We start from the raw sequence: 21,289 nt of genomic DNA, 5'->3' as shown, positions 1-21,289 counted from the left end.
AACAAAAAATCCCCTGACCAGTATGTGAATTTACATACAGGCCAACTGCCAAAGCACTTGTCAGTTTGTTGTGTCATATTTACCGTTTTGGGTTTGCCCACTCAACCTGTAACTGTAGGAGGAAGCATTGATGCACCTTGATGTTTCACAAACATCAACAAATGTCTGTGAATGCATGCAGTCAGTCAGGCGGGCACACACACTGAAAAAAAGGAGGAAAAAAAAAGACTCTAACTACTCCCCCCGGCTCCTCATGAGAAGTCATTAGGAATGTGTCTGTGTATTTTATTTTTAGCAGTGTGTGTTTAGGAGGGGTAGTGGAGTCTCGTCAGTCTTCAGGGCCCTCCTCTGCTCTGTCGCTCCGTGTCTCTGTCTCCAGCTGAGAGCTATGTATATTTCATAAGCCCAGGGTGCCTTTTTGTCTTAAGATGTGCTGCACCTCCCCTGCCTGTCTCTCTGCTACTCGTCAATGGAGGGAGCCATCACAGTCTTTTTTTTCTTTTCTTTTTTTTTAAAGTCTTCCCCACTCTTCTCTCTCACCTCGCTGACAGCCACCCTCTGCTTCTCCCTCTGCTTTTCATGGTCAGCTTGTCTCTCTGCTGATGTCTCATCCATCTTTCCTCTTTCAGCTGTGGAAGGGGGCAGAGTAGAGCACGTACAAACAGACTTGGTCTGTCAGGAAAAGTCTCCCTCTGTCTCGCTCTTTGATTCTGTCTGTCTGTCTCTCTGTTTTGTAGCTCTGTCACTTCAGGGAAGGGACATTTCTTCACCCAGAGCTGCATCCCCCTTCGGTTGTTGTCTTTTTATAGCAGAAATCTGAGTGCTGTGACAGCAGCTAAAAATGTTTGCAGTCAAAATAGATCTGCAGTTAATTGCTATATTTGCACCATCAATCTCTTGTTGTTGTTTAAAGTTTATTCCAATACCAGTATTTCTGCTTTAGCCCTGATAAAGTAAGAACATGTATGTTTTGCAAACATTTCCACGGCATCTCTCGTATTGTGACTTTCGCAGGAGCCGAATCTTTAAACTGAGTTGTTGTTGATGGTTATTCTAGGAAATGTATTTAGACTTAATAAACGCCTCTTATACCTCGGTACCCTAACAGTCTTTCTATGTTTCAGGGTAGTACTGTGATTGAGGCTGCAGCAGGAGCCAGTAAGGAAGTGGACACAGGTTCGGGGCCCTCACAAACTACAGGTGACCACACTCCTCCTTGGCCACTGACCTTGGAGGCAGAGAGAGCAGACCGCCAGCTTTCCAGTGAGTATTGCACTCTCAAAACCCACTTGTTCCACTGGTTTTATGCTTCCGTCTTCGTTATTTTCATCACTATTGCTTCTCTTTGTTGTTTTTCTGTTTTGCTTAAAACACTGAAGCTTTTTATTTGTCTTTTACGCACCAGGGATCTGTGATTCAAAGCATTTCACTTAACACTACTGTGATTTTACAGAGCTTACTGCACTATAAAGCAGTGCAATCGAATTTCCTTTTGCCATTCTCCAGCCATTAGCAGTATTATCTGACTGACTGATATGTTTAATATTGCATTTGTTGATCTTGTCTCTGTGTGTCTCCTGTGGCCAGAACTACTCGAGAGTCTGTCACTCAGAACGTTCAGTAGTAAACACTCTACAGCTAGAATGAACCACACCCTCGAAATATATACTCTTTGCTTGGTAAGCAACTTATCTGTGCTTACTTTTTCCTGTGTGAGGTATCTGTGTGACCCTGCTATGTAGCAACACAGGAAGTGGTGAGACCCCCGGAGTGAATGAAATGAGGTCTTTGGCAGTTCTGACACTCTAACCGAAAAGTGACAAAAATTACTTTTGACTTCCTTTCTTCGTGCTTGTCCCACCATGTACTCTTATACTTCTGCCTGTTTTACACTTTTCAGCCCCATTTCACCTCATCCGTATACCAAGAATACATATCACCAAGCATCATAGATTAACGGCTGCTTTTCCATCGTGTCACATCACAACTATCTATCGATACAAGCTGCCGAGTGAGATTATGGGGCGTGAAGATGATTTGCCTGCAGTTTGTTTTGCAAATGCCCCAGGCGTTTGATCTCTTCACCATCCTTTGAGTGCATTGTTTTATAGCAGCTGCTCCTAATCACCAGCAATGCAAACCTACAAAGCCCTTTTTTATTATTAACTTGAAAGTTTACTTCCAGATAGATTAATCAAATACACTTTTTAATCAGTTATAGAAATTGTATGTTTTGCATCAGTTCACATCTCCTTTATAGTGCATGGAAGTGGTGCTTGACCTGAGGGTTAAGAGGATGGGACTGCTAAAGTAATGCTGGAAAATGAGGTTGAAGATGTTATGATGAAGCAGGCACAGCCACAAAAAAATTGTGACTATATGTCCTGAGGGAGGCCATCACAACAGGGTTTGGAGCTCAGTGTGTTTATGTGGAAAGTGCTGGCTGTCTCCTCTCATCAGTTTAGCCAAACTGCCTTTTAACTGAATGCAAAATTCCCTTTTTCTTCTCTCTTTTATTTATGGAAATGTTTACACTAATAAACATCACCGTTTTGTACGTTTCTTATCTCATCCTCCTCTTTTCCACTGTCGCTTTCTTCAGCTCTCTCTCTCTCTTTTGCTCTTTCCTGCTCAGGCCTCTCTTTCTTTTTTCCACGGCTATTTCTGTTTAGCCACGAGTGCCCTGTTGTCGTTTACAGAAACCATCTAAAGCTCTCCTTCTAACTAAACACACAGACACTGTAGCACCACCACAAAGGCACTTGGCTAAACAGTCATGACAAGGGGTGGGGGGGACCTCGCATCTACAGACACAAACGTAACATTGAATGATCCTCCCTGTGGTCTACTGTGGTATGAGAACAGGGTTTTCATGAGTTATTTAAGCGCTCTTCATCATGCGTGTTGCGCTGCAGCTCACACTGACATGACACGGCCCATTTCCTTCTCTCAGGCCAGAAACGTGACACAAGACACGCTTTCCGTGTTCACACAGAATAGAGTAAAGAGGTACACAGTCAGTCATGATCACAAGGCTGTAGGGTTTAAATCATTAAATGTCCCCATGCAGCAACCGTAGTGAAGCTATAGCGATAGACTAATGATCTGAGACAGTTCCTACTGTCCACTGCAGACTGCACTCTATGCTCGGTCACATCATATCAGAAATATTTCAGAGGAGCCACTTTTCATTTCAAATGCTCAAAGCCATTGCAGTGAACCCTCATATGGAAGGAAACAGAGGGTTTGAACTGGGTTGACCACGATGTGCTTCATGCTTGTGGACCCTTGATATGATGAAGACTTCACAACCCACTCAGAGCAACTACACAGTCAATACATCATTAGTGGTGAGGAAGGACAAAGGTAAACCTCCTGCTACACTAACTGCACAGATTTCTAATAGAGGGAGTGACACGCAGGACTTATATAGCCTATATAATAGTAAGATTATATAGAGTGGGAATCTGTGGTGCTATTCTCTTCTTTATCTCAACTGTTGGAGCATTTATCCGTCTCACAGCTTCTTTGATTCCTGCCTTTGTTAGCCTTTACTCTGCTCTGTTCCACTGTGTCAGAGCAGCCTTCTGTCCTTTTCACACTCAACAAATCCATTCAGAAACATATACCTTCATGTTGTTGTGTACATATGTATATTTTGACAAGGGAATTACGCATGCTGATTGCCATGAGATGAGCTGTGAGTGTGTTTTGATCGCAACAGCACAGCTGGACTTGGCAGACTTGGCAGTTGAGTGCACTTGGCTTTTGGCCAGTTCAATACAATCACAATTACCCACAGTGGGAGCATGGAACACCCCTGAAGGTAGGGTGTGGGTACTGGTTGGGGCACAGAGGGTGGGTACTTAACAGTCTTTGGCCACTTGCATCTGCTTGGAAAGACTGAGCTTGTTGTGTCTGGTTAACATTCCAAATTAAGAGTGTTAGGGAAGACAGCAGGTTGACTGCTCAAACAGTCGTGCCACAACACAGTAAGCTACACATGCAAACATTAAACAAAGCCGGCTGTAAGAAGATGATTACGGCTGCACTTTCCCCCGTCTTTTGTCCAGTGGACAGATCGGCATGTGTATGTAAGGAGCAGTGCAAGGAATAAGAGAGCAAAGAGGTTACACGACTGAGGCACTGAGGGGTGGGAAAAGAGAGGATGGTGAGCTGAAGATGTGGTAGCAAGGAATGCGCTCAATAGAGAACGACTGGAGGGTGACAGAGGAAGCATGGGGAGGAATGCCACTGCTTGCTCCCCCTCCTCAGCTCCCTCTCTTTTCTTCTTCTCTTTTGTCCCCCTCTGTGGGGATGGGAGGGTGGGACAACTTCAAATGACAGTGACAAGCTTGCCACCGCTTCTATGAAGCACAGCAGATGGGAAAGTGTGTGTGTGTGTGTGTGTGTGTGTGTGTGTGTGTGTGTGTGTGTGTGTGTGTGTGTGTGTGTGTGTGTGTGTGTGTGTGTGTGTGTGTGTGATTAAAATGCCGCTGGAGACTGGGGTATACTGAGTCTCTTGGCAGCACCACACTTGGCAAAGTGCCACTTCTCTGCCCTCTTTTTCCAGCCCATCAGAGTGGGCATTGAGATATGTGTGTGTGTATGTGTGTGTGTTAAGTAAGAGCAGGCAGTCTCAATAAACAAATATTAATTCACAGTGTTTTCATTGTTTGTTTCATTATCTTTTCTTCAGGGCCTTGCAAACTGGATGGCGTGTGTGCCTGTTTTTTCATTCATGTATCTAAGTAATTCAGTAATGATCATAGAACTTTTGAGAAACAGAGCCCTGTTCTGCAGTGTGTGGCGCCAGTGCTGGCGTGCATGGGGGAATTAGTGAGGAGACAGTGGGTTTGGCAACATGCCATGGTTATTAGCCACTCGCAGGGTGGGCATGAGCTTATGCCCCGACTCAATCACTCACTGTGCTTGCATTTGTGTGTTTAATGTGTTTGCTCCTGTGCGTGTATATGTGCAAGTCGAGCATTTGTGTCGGGATTCTCCTCTGGTCACACTGACCTTATTGTGCAGTCACTCCTGGTTGATTTGTACCCCTTCCAACACATTCCTTTCCCTGAAAGGCCGAGAAACGGGCTGTTGACCCCCTTTTCCCCCCATATTCACTGTCTCTTTCTTTCCATCGCTCTCTCACTTTCTCTCCTCTTCCCTCCGGATGGGTTTGATTTAGTGACTGTGGTTTTCCAACCAGAGCCTGGGAGCCTGAAAGTGTAGACTTAGGGAAGAGACCTATAGATTCACAGGCAGCGGAGCATGTCATTACTTGGCCATAGCTCATCAGCAGATACATCATCAGGCTGGAGCTCTATTAGATGTGAGCTGGTGCACTAAATGATGGCAGTATCTAAACTCGCGTTGTTATTTTTGGGTGGATATTTAGCTCTATACTGCATATATCAATATTCTTACCTACCTTGCTATCCTAACACCATCGGGGAGGCAATGTTTGTAATCTGACATTCTTTCTGCACAATGACAATGACACAGTCAAGAGTGATAAAGAAGTGTCTTCATCAACTATTCCTGCAACAAGTTTGTTGCCAGTATACCCTCTTCTGCAGCTCTCTTCTCTCCCTCTCTCTTTTCCTGACTGCCTCCCACCAGATAGGCTAACTTTTGGCTTCACAAGGGATTCAACACCTTCTCTCCAAGGTGAAAGTCCCTTGCTTAACCTTTTTCTTGTACAGGCACTTGCTATATTCTACTATTATACCGCTCACCACAGCTGGTCTTAAAGGTCCTGATTTGTAAAGCTTGATCTGCAATGCTTTAAAATGATCTTAAACTACATCAGTTACAATATGTTGAAATGCATTGCCAATTTTTATCCAAAAAGCTTAAACCCCATGTTATTGAGTAAAAAAATTATTACATTTATGTTGTTTTTGAAAGTGTTGCTTTTTAACTTCAAGTAACTAAACCTGTTGCCAGTACTGCTTGTCAACTCAGTGCATTGTGATTCCCTTTTTTGGACTTGAGAAAAAATATATTTAGATGTATTAAGATATACTATATTTACACACTGAGACCACCTAATGTTAGGTGGAGGCCCAGCGTGGAAGCCATCAGGCAAAGTTCCAGACAGCTCAGGGAAAAAAAGAAGAAAAAAGACAGCTTAGTGAGAAACTTCCAGACTCTGACCTTTGACCTCACATTGAGAAAGGAAGCAGGTGTTCAAGCATGATTAGGCCTGATGTGCTAAAAACTGGCAGCAAGCTTTGTAGAGGCTATCCCAGCTGTCATAGGGCAAAAAAAGGAGGAAGTACACTCTAGACAGGTCACCGAGCCTAACACGGAGAGACAGACAACCATTCTCAATCACATTTGCACCTATGGCCAGGATCACCAGTTAACTCAACATGTATATCTTTGAACTCTCGGGTGAAGCTGAGTAACCACACAGGCACAGGGGCAGGATACAGAGGAGCCGCAGCCAGTCGGTGGAGTCAAACCCAAAAGTTTCTTGTTGCGAGGTGACAGTAATCATCTTTGCACCACTGTGCCCTCCGACATTATTGAGAACATGGGGGAAAATTAGAAAATCAAGCAATGTAATAGCTCACCAAAAGAGCTACACTGCTGGAATTAATCCACAGTGGGTACAAGTAAAAGTGAGGATGTTTTCTATAGATGAAAATATTTATTTAAAGTGTATTTTTGCCAGTGGTGGTCATCTAATAACAATATTGAATTAAATTTTATTTGCGCTTTTGTCATGTTTTTTTTTTCTCTGTGTGTCACCTTTATTTATATCACCTTTCCTCTCCAGCCCTTTTTGCAACCCTATGACTTTAATCATCCCTTCCTCCCATCCAGCCTTCCTGTCTCCACTTCTAGCCTCTCTCCTTCCTTTCTTCCCACTCTCTGATCCCTCTCTCTTTCCCTCCTTTCAAACTGTCCTCCACTGTCAGGCGACTTGGCTGAGACTAAGTGCTTTTTGCTGTCTCTCGGCAGGTGGGACTGTAATAAAGCTTGTCAGTGGGAGGCATGGGTCGCACTGTCACATGCTCTTTGGCTCCCCTCTGTAACTCCCTCCTCCATCTTCTTCTAGCCCCGCTGCTCCAACAACCACCAGCACTCTCTGCCATGATCTTCTGCTTTTATTTTTCCTCTCTCATTTGTCTGCCTTTTGTTCCCCATTTTGTCTTGCTCTTACCCGAAACTGTGCTCCTTGACTTGTCTCTCATGTGTCTCACGCTTGCTCTCTCTCTCCCCGGTTTCCTTGCCAACGGCACTTTCAGGAACATGATGAAGAAGAGCAGCAACAGGAGACACCCCTCTCGACATAACAACCAAACACACAAACCCTCACACACATAGGCATAACGCACACAAACGGGCACAGACACACAAGCAATCCATATAAATGACTCCAGGTGAGGTTGTATTGTTTGCCCAGCTGCTCTTCCTAACCACCCTCTCCTGTTCCATAGTAAACCAGCAGGCTATATGGAAATCAGCTTCCTCTACACAAAACAGTTCTCTGTTCTTTCGTGTCTTTTTTTTAAAATGTTTTTGCTTGCGGTGTTTGTGCTTGCATGTTTATGTATTTGCGTGTGCTTGTCGTACCCTCAAAGGGCAAGAGAAGGTTAGCACTTGTATATTATTTGCATGCACATTTTTCAGAGTAACATAAAGGCGTGTTCTTGATCTGGTGTATGGTTGCGAATACTTGTGTAGGTGTGCTCCCTCTAATTGAAATAGCTCGTACATAGTCTTTCTTCTTCTAGCCACAGGATGGCATTACAGAGCCCCTTCTTTAAAGGAATCCTTCCCTTCCACCTCCTACCAGCCACAGTTTATTCACATGCACACTCTCACACACCCACATGCACACACATACGCACACAGCTCTCTTTAGTCTGTGTTAGCCCAGGCTTGTGTAAGGTGACAGAGTGCAGTGAATAATTTAGTCCTGGCCATGTTAATGGCTGACAGCGAACATGGCCTCTCCTCTCTGCCGTTGGCCCATTACTAGTACATTCTGTTTCACTTTCTCTCCTTCTTCCTCCCTCTCCTATCCTCCTCTATATCTTCCATTTATGTTGTTCTAGTGAAACTATATACGTGTCACGTTTTCGCCTTTATACGACTGTGTACATGAAAATAAAGAAAGACTGTATACTTATCTTATAATAGTGCCCAAGAGTAAAAATGTAAACATGTAGTGTATGTAATGTAAGTGAGTTTGACTAAATATCTAATATGACTTTATTATATTGTGTTATTTTATTATTTTGCATTTATCAAAATGTTATTGACAAGATAATATCATATCCAACTCTGCTTTCTCCTGAGCATTTCCTTTTGACTGCACTTGTGCTAATATTAAAATGGTAAAATACAGTAACATAAAGTATATTAAATTATCCTGTCCAGGTTTCTTTCACATAAATACTATATAAACATAAAAATTTCTTAAAATTAATATTAGCTTTCATTGCATTATTATTATTATTGTTATATAATAAACTGCAATAAGCAACATGTATGAAATAACTGCATGGATCTTTTTTATGATGTAATATGAGGGTTTTCTTTTATGCCTGTGGAGGCACAAACCTTTTTGGGAGCAACACTAGATATGTCTGTAATTACTAGAAAAGTCTTCTACTTGGCTCTTCAAAATGGCTTTAACACTATTAATAAAGCAGTCACTGGATATAGGTTGACACCTTAATATTAATTATGGTGTCATTTTTATCTGTTAGTTATCTACATTTAACTGTATTTTCCCATTAGTGTTTAATTTACATCCGGTGTGGCCCCCATCATCAGTTTCTGGGGTTTTGTTTTGTTTTTTCGCCTCTCATTTACCATACGTATGGCCTCATGTTCTGCATAAACTATTTAGAAGACACTCGGGAAACCAGGGTGTGTGTTTGTGTTTGTGTGTGTGTGTGTGCGCATAACTCCATTTAAGCCCTTGATTGCTCCACTGGGCTTCAGTTCTCTTGTGTGTGACGTGGGAGAAGAATAATATGACCCTAACTCTAATCGATTCACATACACTAAACAAATTACAGCTGCCGCCCTCTTCGTCTTTCTCTTCATCTCTTTTTGCAGACCATTAAACCACAGGGACGTTACATGTAGCATATGTGGTTTGCAGCTTGTACAGCTGATGTGTGTTGAGTGTCTGCCTCGCTCTGTTCTTCTCTCTGATAAAATCAGTATGAGTGCGTTTGGGCCGGTAGGAGCCGAGGAGCCTGGCAGGCTTAAGCAGCACCAAGGCCTGGCCAGGCTCATGCAGGCTCAAGGGGGATTGGTAGTGACGTATCCGGGGTGAAACGCGCCACAGTTGGGACTCCCCACCAACCTCCCTGGCTCCAGTCTGGCTGATAAAGTCCAGCTGGGACTGGGGAGGAGATGCGCCATCTATCTTGCCCCATCTCTGCTCTCTTCTTTTGAGCATCTGTCATATTTAAATAATTGTCTTCTCATTAATGGTTTGTCTTAACTAAGCTCTTCTCACCGCTTCTTGCAAGCTATGTGTCATCCATTTGTTTCTTTCTTCATCTTAAATTTTAATCAACCTACCCTTCTCTCCCTCTCTCTCTTTTGCCTGCTGTTTATTTCCATCCTCCCTACAGCGTATTACACATTTACAGTACTCCTCCTCCACCTCTCTACCTCACGCACACAAACAGATCCAGAACCCTAGAAGTGGGGTCATGATTGAGGCTTGCTGTTAATTAGACGGCAGTGGTTGTTGTAGCAATGCAATGGTAGGGTGTAATTAATTAGGTGGCATGTGCACAGTAGGAGAAAAAGAGAAAGAGGAGAGATGGAGTGAAAGAGAAATACCGGCTATCAGTCCTCCTTTTATCCTCTGAGCTCAGATGAGTTCCCCTAATGAGAAAAAATGAGATGCTCCCAACTAGGGAAGAAAGCATTTTGTCCTTTACATGTTCTCTCTGCCTCTTCTCTGCTTGTCGTTCTGTCACTGCCTTGTTCTCTTTTCATCTGCCTATCACATCCAGGCTATTGCTAGTAGGGTGCCAGTGAGTTGGAGTCACCAGCCATAGATTTCCCACAGTAGTATGAACACAGCCTCTGGGACACATCCAGACACACATGCAGTGGTGACAGTTATACCACACAGCAGAGATGGTTAAGCAGTCAGTTGTAAGAGAGCATAGCGAGGATTGCAGTAGTATGAGAAATGCCCTGCTATACAGTAATGGCTGCTGCTCTGCTGCATGCGTGCTATACTGGTAGCATTGTATATGTGCATAAAGGTAGCAAGAGGAAGAGAGAGAAAGAGGTGGAGAGATCGCAAATGAGCAAAGAAAATGTGGGAGGGAAGCAAGAGGTGCACAAACACTCAGAGCACTATTGATCCTCTTCTTAGTTCAACGCTGTCTCCTTGACCTCACTCTGAAGCACCTCTGTGTGTGTGTGTGTCTGTGTGTGTGTGTACTTATCAAACATATGTGTTGGTGCAGTTACTTCTGTGTGAGTCAGAGGGTTAACCATAGTTCAGCGTGCTGTATCTGTTAACAGCCTGCAGAGAACCCCAGCCGGTGTCAACCTGTCCATTTCAACCATATTATGAATATTTAGATGCACACAATGCTCCACCCTCGTAAAACACCTTTTTTGCAGTTATTTTAAATGCTCTAGTAGATTCATTAATGCTTGCAGCACAACCCCCCCAACGCCACCGTGCAGTCCTGCCTTCTCAGTGTAAGCTGATAGTTTAATGGCTGCTTGGCCCTTCCTGTCGAATGTGACTGAAACTGTCCTAGGTGACAGGTTTATGGATGTTTTGGCAATGTCACTGGAGACAGACAGCTATTTACAGCCTACTGTTAGACACTTCGAATGCTGGCTGTTAACATAAATCCCTTGGTGAGATCAGCCATTGGATAATACACACTGTCAACTGTGCTCAAACGTAAATCGCCAATTACACACACATGCAAACAGCAAGCGAACCCACTCAGTCCTTTGTAACCTTGTTAATACTACCGTCACCACTCAACAAACACCTCACTCTCAAACGTCACCCGCACGCTGTAAATCTCTATCTCCCTTATTTACGCCTCTCCTGCCATAACGTTAACAACCACCACTCGCTTTTCCTCCCTTGCCCCACCTTCCCTTCAGTCTCTCATCCCCTTCAACTATCATTTAGCTTTACGAGGCATCCTAAAAGAAGCCTGAGGTGTCCATCCTTCCCTTCTCCATTTTATGTCTGAGATATTGATATCCTCCATAAGTCAGATGCACCGCTCTCTGTCACTGAGCAGGAATTGATGACAGAAGGGTGCGACAGGAGGGGAGTGGTGCCAGCAGAGAGTTATAGGAGTCTGGCTAGGTATGCATTAGAGTCTGTGTTTGTTTAAAAGTGTGCACTGCATGCAAACAGGCTTATTAAGCGAAAGAGAGGAGTTCGTTTGGTGAGGGTGGAGGTTAAGCAAAGGAGACGACCAATAATTGAGAAAATCTGAGAGACAGGATGTGGAAAGATGGGCGAGAGGAGGGAGGGAGATCTGTTTCTTGCTTTATGAGTTTTTCATTTGTGTATGATACTGTTGCTATAAACAAGAGGTCAGCTGAACAGAGTCTGTTTATAAGGTCCATCTCACAGAGTGGGCATATCAAAAAGCCTATGAAATCCTGATCAGCCAGCTGTGGTTTCTGTGCATGTACTTGTGTTCGGTTGTGAGGTTATCCGTTAGAGCCAACTGTCGACAACAGAATGTTGCACTTTAAACAGGAGAATCAGTCTCACTTCTCTTTCTGTTTGAATTGTATCATGCTGTACGAGCTTGTGCATGCAGTTATAGGTTGGTGGTGACTATGCTCGTGTGTATGTTGGAGCAGTTGGTGCTGTAGGACCTGTAAGTTAGATGTAGCATCTCATAGTGTGCTTACTATCACAGCAATACATCAGGTGATGGCTTACCATAGAGCTTATGTTGAAATTGCATTGTGTTTTTGTGTGAACCACATTAGCATACAGGTGTAGCTACTAAAAGGGATATCATAAGAGTCCGTTTACATGCAGGAATACTTACTCATCTTAACCGAGTGGTTGGCACAAGGTTGAGTCATTCTACAAACTGAACATACATAATTTTAGTTTCTTTAGATGTGGCTAAATGGTGTGATTAGTGAACTTGTTTACTGTGTGGATTTTCTTTTTCGTATATTTGTCTGCCTACATGTGTTTAAGTGTTTTTGTGCTCTGACTGCTGGTGGGTTTTTTTCCCTACTATTCCACTGGGGAAAAAGAAAAGGTTTGTTTGATTAATTAATGCTGTTAGACATGAATGTAAATGATCAAAGGAGCACATTTGCATTTTGCGTTTAATTATTCATGAGTTGCGATTGCTCATGAATTAGGACACCTGTGAGGGCCTACGCCTCTCAAGCTCAGGCACTCACTCATGCACATAGACACACACACACACACATACTCTGATGCACACAAACACATCTCGGGATGTGATCCGGTGTGTTTAACCAGACCTGCTCATCACCCCCGTCTGTGTGCCCTGCTGTGCGCTGGGATGCAGGTCATTGCAGGTTCATCTTGCTATTATTTGGTTATGTTGCCACTCTGGCCGGGGTTCAAACATTCTGATTAGGTTACTGCGTAGCGCTAAAGCTCAGACTGTCACTCTGACTGTATGATTCATCTCCATGGAGACAAAAGAAAAGCTCTGATCTAATTACCCATACTGCTGCCATCTCAGACTTGAGGAGAGGGCTGGTAGTGTGAATAAGGCGATAGGAGCCACAGAGGAAGAGGCAAGGGGCTGCACACAGAGGTTGTAAAAAGAGGTAGAGGCGAAAGAAAAATCAACTAAAAAAGAAGAGCAGGCTTGCATGCTTCCAATAGAGACCGTGATAAAAGCAGGTATTATTTGGCTTCTTGCTTCATCTTCCTCATCTCTCTCCTCATCATCAGCAGCATCCAACTGCTGCACAAATGGGCCCTTGTTGCCATGGATATGAGCAATGGTTCTCCTGTTCTGTTCGATGGGGCTCAGTGATAAATGGCGGGACGTGGAGGAAGTTAATAATTTATCCTGGGGAGGGAGCAACCGTTCCGGGGAGCATTACCTAGCATAATGGGTTAAGCGCAGCGATTGCTGCGTGCCGAGCAATAGACTCACAGGAGGTGTGTATAAAAAATGAATAAAGGCTGAGTGGAGCCTGCTGGGAAGGAACTGTCAGGGGACTATGTCGGCGTGCGCAGGGGGTTGTGTGTTTGGGGAAGTAGGCTTTGTCATTTCTTGAAGTTATACTATTGTCAGGTAAAGAACAGTAGACGCTTAATCGAGCTTTCTCCAGGCTTTCTGCGAAGATCTCCTCCCTCTCTACCTTTTACTGGGAATGAGAAGCAGCTCAATATGCTTTGGGCTTTGAAGTGTGACAACAGCAGTGACAAATGAAGTTACTGCAGAGCAGAGGTGCTAGGCCTGAGCCATGTGTACTGTGCTGTCATTATCTGTGACTCATTGACACTTGTGTATACATTAAGAGTTTTCATCATCCCACCGTGTGATCATTTTTAAATAACATTTGTCACTGTCCCGTTTTTGTTTATGCCTCAAGTAGATACTTCTTTGTATTTGTGACTTGTTGTGACTGTGTGAAAGAGAGAATGAGAATGAGAGAAGGGGTGCATGGGGTAGGCCCACACCTCCTTGAGTATTACCGCAACACCTGCTTCACGTCTTTTTAACAATTCATGAGGCGCTACACTCTTTACACTACCTCATTTACCTTCCCTCCATTTAACCCCCTCCTTCCCCTTGCTCCCCCTTTGGTCCTGCTATCACCAAGATCTTTTGCATTTGGAGGGTGATGGTGCGTGCTCGGGGTTATGTAGGGGTCACCGTATTGTGTTATTCTGAGAGAATATATCAGATCAGCTTGATTTCATTATTGTCCCTCTGATGCCCCCGTACGCAGAGGCTCAAAGCTACTTAGAATGATCCTCTCCCAGCAATGAGGGAGAAGAAAAGCAGGAGTCTGTTATCTGGAGTCTTTTGTGTTGGACATTCTGCTGCGTCCTGGAGTGGATTTGTAGCATAACAGGCTTGTGTTAAAACACAGCCGAGCCTCGCAGCGTCTCCCACTGATTGTTTGATGAGTCTTTGTGACGTTCACATCTCCTTCGAGTAGTTGTAATTTCAGACTACGCTGCTTAGGTGTTTGTGTGCTGGCATCAATGCATGCGTGTACCCAGCAGAATATACGACTTGTAGTTTCTTTTCATTTGTTCTCCATTTTGTTTTGAGTGCTTGTGTTTTCCAGGAGCCATCACTTATCAGCCTCCTTGTGGCTGATAAGTGATGCAGATACTGTAGTGATGGATAATAGCACCTTACATATGAACACACACATGCACACACGCACACACACATTAAACCTCACTCTCTTGTCTGTGATTCAGCTGAACAGTTACGAATAGTGTTTCTGTGCATGCCCGTGTATATTTGTGTGTGCTTTATTCTCCCAAAACATTGTGCGCATTCTCAGGGAGCTGTTGTGCAGATTCTTAAGGCAGAAGGCTGAACAGCTATGACAGACAACTGAAGGAGGCATGGGGAGAGAAGGGGAGGAGGTAGGAATAAAAACAACAACAACAAAACAAGAGAAAGTGGGATTATTCTCTGTATGTGAAATAAAGTAACATTAGTAATCACCGTATTCTAACACACATAAGTAGGAAGGAACATGCAGGTCTGTCATCTTCATGTTTTCTTAATTTTTAAAATAAAATCATTAACTGTACTGGAACAATGACTGTCACACATTTATCATGCAAGCTGGAATGTAGATAGAGCAGCTATTAGCCAAATGGCTAATGCAAGGAAATGCTTTTCTTCCTCGTTTTTTTTTTTTCTTTCCTCTTGTCCTCGTACGCATGCTTTTATCTTTTTATGAGCTCTCATTGCCAATGCCAAAGAGGGGGGCTAGGCTGGTATTACAATGAGCTGTGACAGGGTCAGGCAAGTACAGCACAGCATACAAAAATCACCTGCATATAAGCAAACACGAGAACTCTTCCTGACACCCCCATCACGCGAAGCCCAGGGTTGATGTCAGCACCCTGCAGATACCCAACTTTTGTGTACCACACTGACTGACAGCTTCATTGAACCTCCGCCCTGTTGTACACATTTGTGGACACACATGTGCACGCTGATAGCCGTACACACATAAACACATGTACAGACTCATGCCCCCCCCAGGTTGCCTTTGTTCCCAGCATCTGTTTCCCTCAGTGATTAATTGCAATTAGCGAGAGGTTTGAAGGCCTGTGGAAGAACACAGCAAGAGGAAAAACATCAAGATTAATGAGGGGATGCATTCATCAGAGATAGAGAGAGGGAGGAGGATGCAGGGAGGATGCAGAAAGAGAGAGAGTGAGGGGAAGCGAGGGAGAATGGAGTTAGAAAGTAGAGAAGGGGGGATGGGAGGATGTAGGGATGACATGGTAAGAAGGGAGGGGCTCAGATACAATGAGGTGGAAAAGCAGGGCGCTCGTGCTCAGATGTTAATGACGTAGATAGGGAGAGCGCAGGAGCGTGACATGAAGCAAGAGAGGTGGAGTGAGAGCAGCATCAGCAGAGATGAAAGAGAGAGGGAGAAAGAAAGCGAGAGAGCGGGAGAGAGCCAGTTGTCAAAGCTCAGGCCACAGAGCAACACCACAGGGGACTGATTAAATATGGAAATTATAATTGCTAATTGACCTTTATTAATCAGAGAAGTGTGGGGGGTGTATTGCATTTTTGCGTCTCTGTGTGTGCGCGTGTGTCTGAGATTGTGTATGTATAAGCACGCTGATGTGTGCCTGCGTGCGTGTTTGTGCTTGACTGTGTGTATATGTGTGACTGTTTGATCCCCTCACGCAGCTCTCTCTTGTCTCAAAGAGCTCTCTCATGTTTAAACACAGCATAATGGAAGAAGCAGCTAGAATAACTCACACATGCAGACAAGCACACTCACACACACAAACACACACACAAACTGGGTGGTAATGAGAGTGTGAGTATATTACGGAGAGCTAAATAGGGTCACTGTGGAACCTTGCTCTTTGGGTTGCCAGATGTGCAATTATGAATGCATGCGCACACTCTCATAGACATGCATACGAGTCCCCGTATTTCTCTCACTCTTCCTCTTTCTGCTTTTCTCTCCTCCCACACTTTGATGTCTTCATGCTTATTATTACACCTTAGGAAAACCCTGACATCCCGTTTTATTTTGTATCAGAAGCATGCAGCAAGAATTTCTCTCCCCTGCCTTGCTCCAGATGGGTTTATTTCCTCACGTTATCAATAAACACTCACATACAAAAACACACACACACACACACATGTCAGTCTTGTTGCCAGATCACACAGATTTGATTAGAGACTCCCTAAATTCATTAACCCAATGTGATTCAGCCAGCCATCATTAGAGCCACATGTAAACTGGTCTGAAGTGGTCTGATTTGGTTTCAGCTCGTCAAATGCATCAATCACCCACAATGAGCTCTGCAAGTTTTAATTACCTTTAACCAATTGCTAGCTGAAAGGTATCACAAACTTTTAACAAAAAGTGCTTCTCTTCAATGGAAGAGCAGTATTTTTGGAGTAAACCACTGGCTATTGGGAGCAGCTAAAGTTAAGAGAAGTACCTTCCTAAAGGGAGTTTTGACAAGAAGAAGAAAGATTTGTCTGTGATTTTCTTTCACTTTAAAGGTTTTCTTGGCAGTTCTGAGGATTCAAGGTGGCAGCTGCCTACGCAGGTCTGTTGTTATTCCCTCACTCCCACCTTTGAATCTGTATTGGGAGTTAGTCGTCTGCAGCTCTAAGGGCATCTGCTGAGGCCGAGTGTCATTTCTGATCCCCAGGAGACAGAAACGGCAGGGACTCCTCCCCTCTTAGCCCTGGCTCCTCTAATCCTGTTAGCTCAGCTCAGGATCAGACTGCCATGACTGGTCTTCTGGCTCAACCACACACACACACACACACGCACGCACAACCACCCCCCTCGGGGGCCGCAGAGGCCACAGGGGGCTCAAAGGGACAATTGTAGCAGGGTCTAGCGATGGCAGTGAGGGTTAGGGGTCAGTAAGCAGTGGGGAAACTATAGGACATGCACATATGTCTGGGTGCACTGCACACTCACACACATACGTCTTTAAAATGTACTCAGAGCACTGAGACAGAAGCTTGATCTCACCCTTTGCTCTCTCTCTCTCTCTGACACACACAAACATATGCACACATGCATAGAATTTTCTGAACATATAGACTGCTCTTTTCCATTTCCTTGTTTCTAAGCAGCAAATAAGCTAGACTCACCTCACATCACTGCACATAGTTACTGTACTATATCCCCGGTACATGTTGCCTGGCCTGACCACTTTTTGCGTTGATAGCAAGGAGTGTGCTTCTCTTTGGGGAGAGGACTGAATGTCAGCAGAGCAAAGACTATCAGATCTGACTCTGACGTTTGACAATTTTCTACTGCTGAAACACACAGCAGTGAAGCACCGAGGGTTTGTGGTGTACCGCGTCCATCCAGCAGAGGGCTCTTGGAACAGTGAAGCAGAGGCTGTCTTCCTTTTGTCATGACTGCCTACTTTACTGCTCATCTATGAAGGAATAATGGCTGAAATCAACCAGTGTACAATGTTAATGACATTTGAATTAGAACACTTCTAAATTAATTAGGTAAGTAAAGTATGCAACAATCAAAATGTCACTGTTGATAAAGCTGTAAGCCGTCTTTGGGAATCGACAGACTGATTTGCTTGGTGTTATCAATCTAGGTTAGGCTCTGCTAGCTCTAGGTCTCCATGCGTGTGTGTTTGTATGTGAGGCTTGCTGGTATGTGTGTTTGTGTGTGTGTGTGTATTTACCGCTGGGTAGGGAGACAGTTTGATTGAGCTCTGCGCCGTAAAGCTGTCTGTTTGCCAGACGGTTTGTCTCCTGGCCAAGACTCTGCAGTGGAGAAGAATACAATGATTATCTGTCACAAGGCAGCAGCGTTCTTCATCAGTCTGGCTAGCAACAGCCCAGACTGCCCTGTGTAAGCCTCAGACCACACACTGAATCAGCCTCAAGACTTTCTCAACTCTGAAACTCTATACAGGAACACAACTTCAGCTTTTCACATTACCACAGAGCTCTGTGAGCAAATCTCTCTTTTTTGTGGCCTGTGTCTGTCTGTGTGCGTGGTGGGGGTGGGCATGCAATAGTGTTCACACAGGAGCGTGAAAGGAATGTCAACAACCTTTAACCCCTGGACTCATTAATGTTAGCAGGGTAAGGTGATGATGTGGCAGTGGGATAATTGATGCGTGTGTGTGTGTGTGCGTGTGTGTGTGTGTGTGTGTGTGTGTGTGTGTGTGTGTGTGAGAGAGAGAGAGCGAGAGAGATAAGAGAGAGAGTACGTCCACACAGCTCCAGAACAGTGACAGAGCAGACATGATTTATCACGTATTAGTAGGCAGAGAGGAAGAGGACAGAGCTCTCAAAAGCCCGAGGTTACAAGATCAGGTCAAAGGTCATGAAAGGTCAGACCGCTGAGTGGATATCAAAGAGCACTCTGGGAGCCAGTTATGGCAGACCAGGCCAAGATAGGCTTGCAGGAACTGCCTGAGCAGACAATAGCATGTAAACAGACACCCACCTCACTTGCAGGCTTGTGTAGGTGGAGTGTATGAGGCTGAAGTCAGTGTGATTGCTCAGAGGTCGAGGGAATCGGTCCTTAGATGATACGGTGGATTTTCTCAGTGCCATCAGTTCTCTTATGTACACACACACATGCACACTTTTGAAATCCAACATGGGTTACCTCTTGACAGACTGACTGTAAATATGTTCTAAAATACGCATCTAAACCAAGCGTGCTGGTACACCCAAACAGACATGCACAAGCAGACAAAGCCCCACAAAGGCAGCTAATTTCACACTGGCTCTGCTGGGGCCCTGTTTGGGCACGGCTGTGAAGCACAGACAGAGAGACAGATGGTGCAGGGCTGGCAGGAGGAGTTTCTGCTGTCCTCTGTGCACGTATGTGTAAGCGAGTGTGTGTATATATATATATGCATTTGACTGATTGCTTATGCACATTTGCGCTTGTGAATGCATTCTCTGGTGTCTTTGTGCATTTTCAAACGGAGATTTGTGCACCCCGCACCATCCGAGTCTTTAGGCTACGCTGGCGGTGCCTGTCCTAGATGTTTCCTGTTGCCAAGATAGGTGTCAGGAAATGTTACCCCCAGCATAACCTCTGTCTTCATAGTGTTTGTTCAATCTAGTTACAATGTTTTGTAAAAGTCATTTCCTGTCTAAGAGACTACAGAGTGTGCATATTAAAAATGAGGAAGACCTGTTTGAAGTTTAACGTAGCTGGCAGAGAATGAAACGAGCTCTTATATCCTTGTGTTTTGGAGGTAATGTTTTCCGTCACGCTGTGCATGGACATATTAGTGTGTGTGCATGTGTGTCAGGGGTGTTCACGTGTGGTTGCTGTAATTGAAATGACTGGTTGCCATGATAGCTTGTGCATAGCTAAAGCTTATTAGTGTGCTTGGCTTGGTTGAACTGCGGCCAGGGGGTAGGGGTGGAAAAAATAATGGAAGAGTTGCTAGGAAAGAAACAAAGGAATAGGAAAGAAATGAGGAGACAGTGAGGGAGGCGGCAAAGATGATGGCAAAAAACCAAGAGGATAATGAGAAGAGGTGGAGAAATTGACACAAATAGAAGGATAGAGGTGGACATTAAAGTGGTGAAGGGATGAATACAGGTGGTGCTCACAAGCTGTTTTAGCAGGTAGCAGCCAGAGGCAAGACTAATGGACTAACGGGCAAGCTGACGAACTTAACTTAACTGACTAGGAGTGAGGCTGACAGACGGTCAGATGGATAGATGGACAGGCTGACAGTCAGTTAGCCAAACAGGCAGACAGGGAGCCAGTGTCATCCCACATTGAGAGAACAGGAGGAGTGAGAGGGGTTCATATTCCCCAGGACAGGTGGTAGAGACATGCCACTGCTGCCACTTGGCATTCACTGTCCTACGTCCTTCTCTCTCTTTTTCTCTCTCTGAGATATAATGTTTCTGTCAGCTCTTGACCTGGTCTTTCTCCAGATTTCTTGCTGTAGAAATATAGATGGGTCCTGTTTTTTCTGTTTGAGTTGCTTAAAAGACAGAGAATCTTCACAGAAAGTCTTCGCCCTCCCTGTTGTGGGGCGAATAGGCCAGGCAGGTAAAAGGCAGCATGTTAGCGATTAGAGAGGCTCAGTGAGGCATGCAGGTAAGCCCTCTGTCCCCATCAGTCAAGGCCAGGGCTGCGTGGGTGGGTGGGGTGGCTGTGGCGGGGCACTCGGGAGACTGGACCTGACTTGCTCAAGTCGCAGAGGCCACCTGCTCCCATTCACTGCTCCACAGCCCTGCCTGACCACAGCCCCGCTAGCACCATGCAGGCTAATTAAACTCAGTGTGGCACATACACTCTCACTCCCACTCACACTGGGAGACACACACTTGCCAGCTCACGTCAATGGTGAGAATACACAAATAGACACACGCGCTCAAAGTATCATCCACCTACACTCTTTGGATGGGAAGAAAACAAAGTGAGGAATGCAAACATTTTATAACACGGGAACAGAAACAATTGTAATACATGCTTACACACACATGCAGCCTGTGCGCTGCCAACAGACTGTCCCAGTTTAGAGTAGGAGTGTTCTATCTGGCGTCCACCCACAGCTCTCCTCCTTTCTCGGATCTCACTGCAGTATTTTTTATGGTCTCTCAATATACTATGCAGGGCAAAGCTGTCACTAATGTGATGGAGACAAAGCCCTGTGTGCCTTCACATGGATACTTGCTTCCAGTTAATGGAAGAACTTGGCAGAAAAGAAATCCCATCATTTGGGGCTGGTATATTCTCATTTAAGAGCATTTATTCTTCAATTTATTAAATATCTTACCATTTTTTTGCCTCTATAGTTTAACTTCTCTTTCATTTGACTATGTGTGACATTTATGCTTTTTTAGAAATTATTTCTAAACTGCAATTTTGAATCTGTTTTGCGATTTGGGAAAAGAGCAAAAAGAGTAACTTCTGCAGGGAGAAAATGAAATACTGTCTGATGGATTACGTTTGGGAAGCCAGCTGCGATTTAAACATTTTGTAAGAAAAAAAATAAGGAAATGGAGAATGGATGAATATTTCTGGGGTGATGAAGCGTGAGTGTGTGTGCGTGAAAGGCAGAGGTAGACAGACAGTTAAA

General features: G+C 44.4%; 1 protein-coding gene across 1 annotated transcript in view; it reads left to right on the top strand.

Annotated features, from left to right (window-relative positions):
• gse1b (Gse1 coiled-coil protein b) overlaps positions 1-21,289 on the top strand; it is a 161,167-nt gene that overhangs the window by 47,077 nt on the left and 92,801 nt on the right. The window contains exon 2 of the mRNA XM_063476849.1: positions 1,125-1,263. Within this exon, the coding sequence (XP_063332919.1) occupies positions 1,125-1,263 (139 nt within the window). The remainder of the gene's footprint in view (positions 1-1,124; positions 1,264-21,289) is intronic.

The sequence above is a fragment of the Pelmatolapia mariae genome, linkage group LG1 (assembly GCF_036321145.2).
Source record: "Pelmatolapia mariae isolate MD_Pm_ZW linkage group LG1, Pm_UMD_F_2, whole genome shotgun sequence".
Taxonomy (NCBI): domain Eukaryota; kingdom Metazoa; phylum Chordata; class Actinopteri; order Cichliformes; family Cichlidae; genus Pelmatolapia; species Pelmatolapia mariae.
Note: the sequence above shows the minus strand (reverse complement) of the source record. Positions and strands in the feature narration are given on the sequence as shown.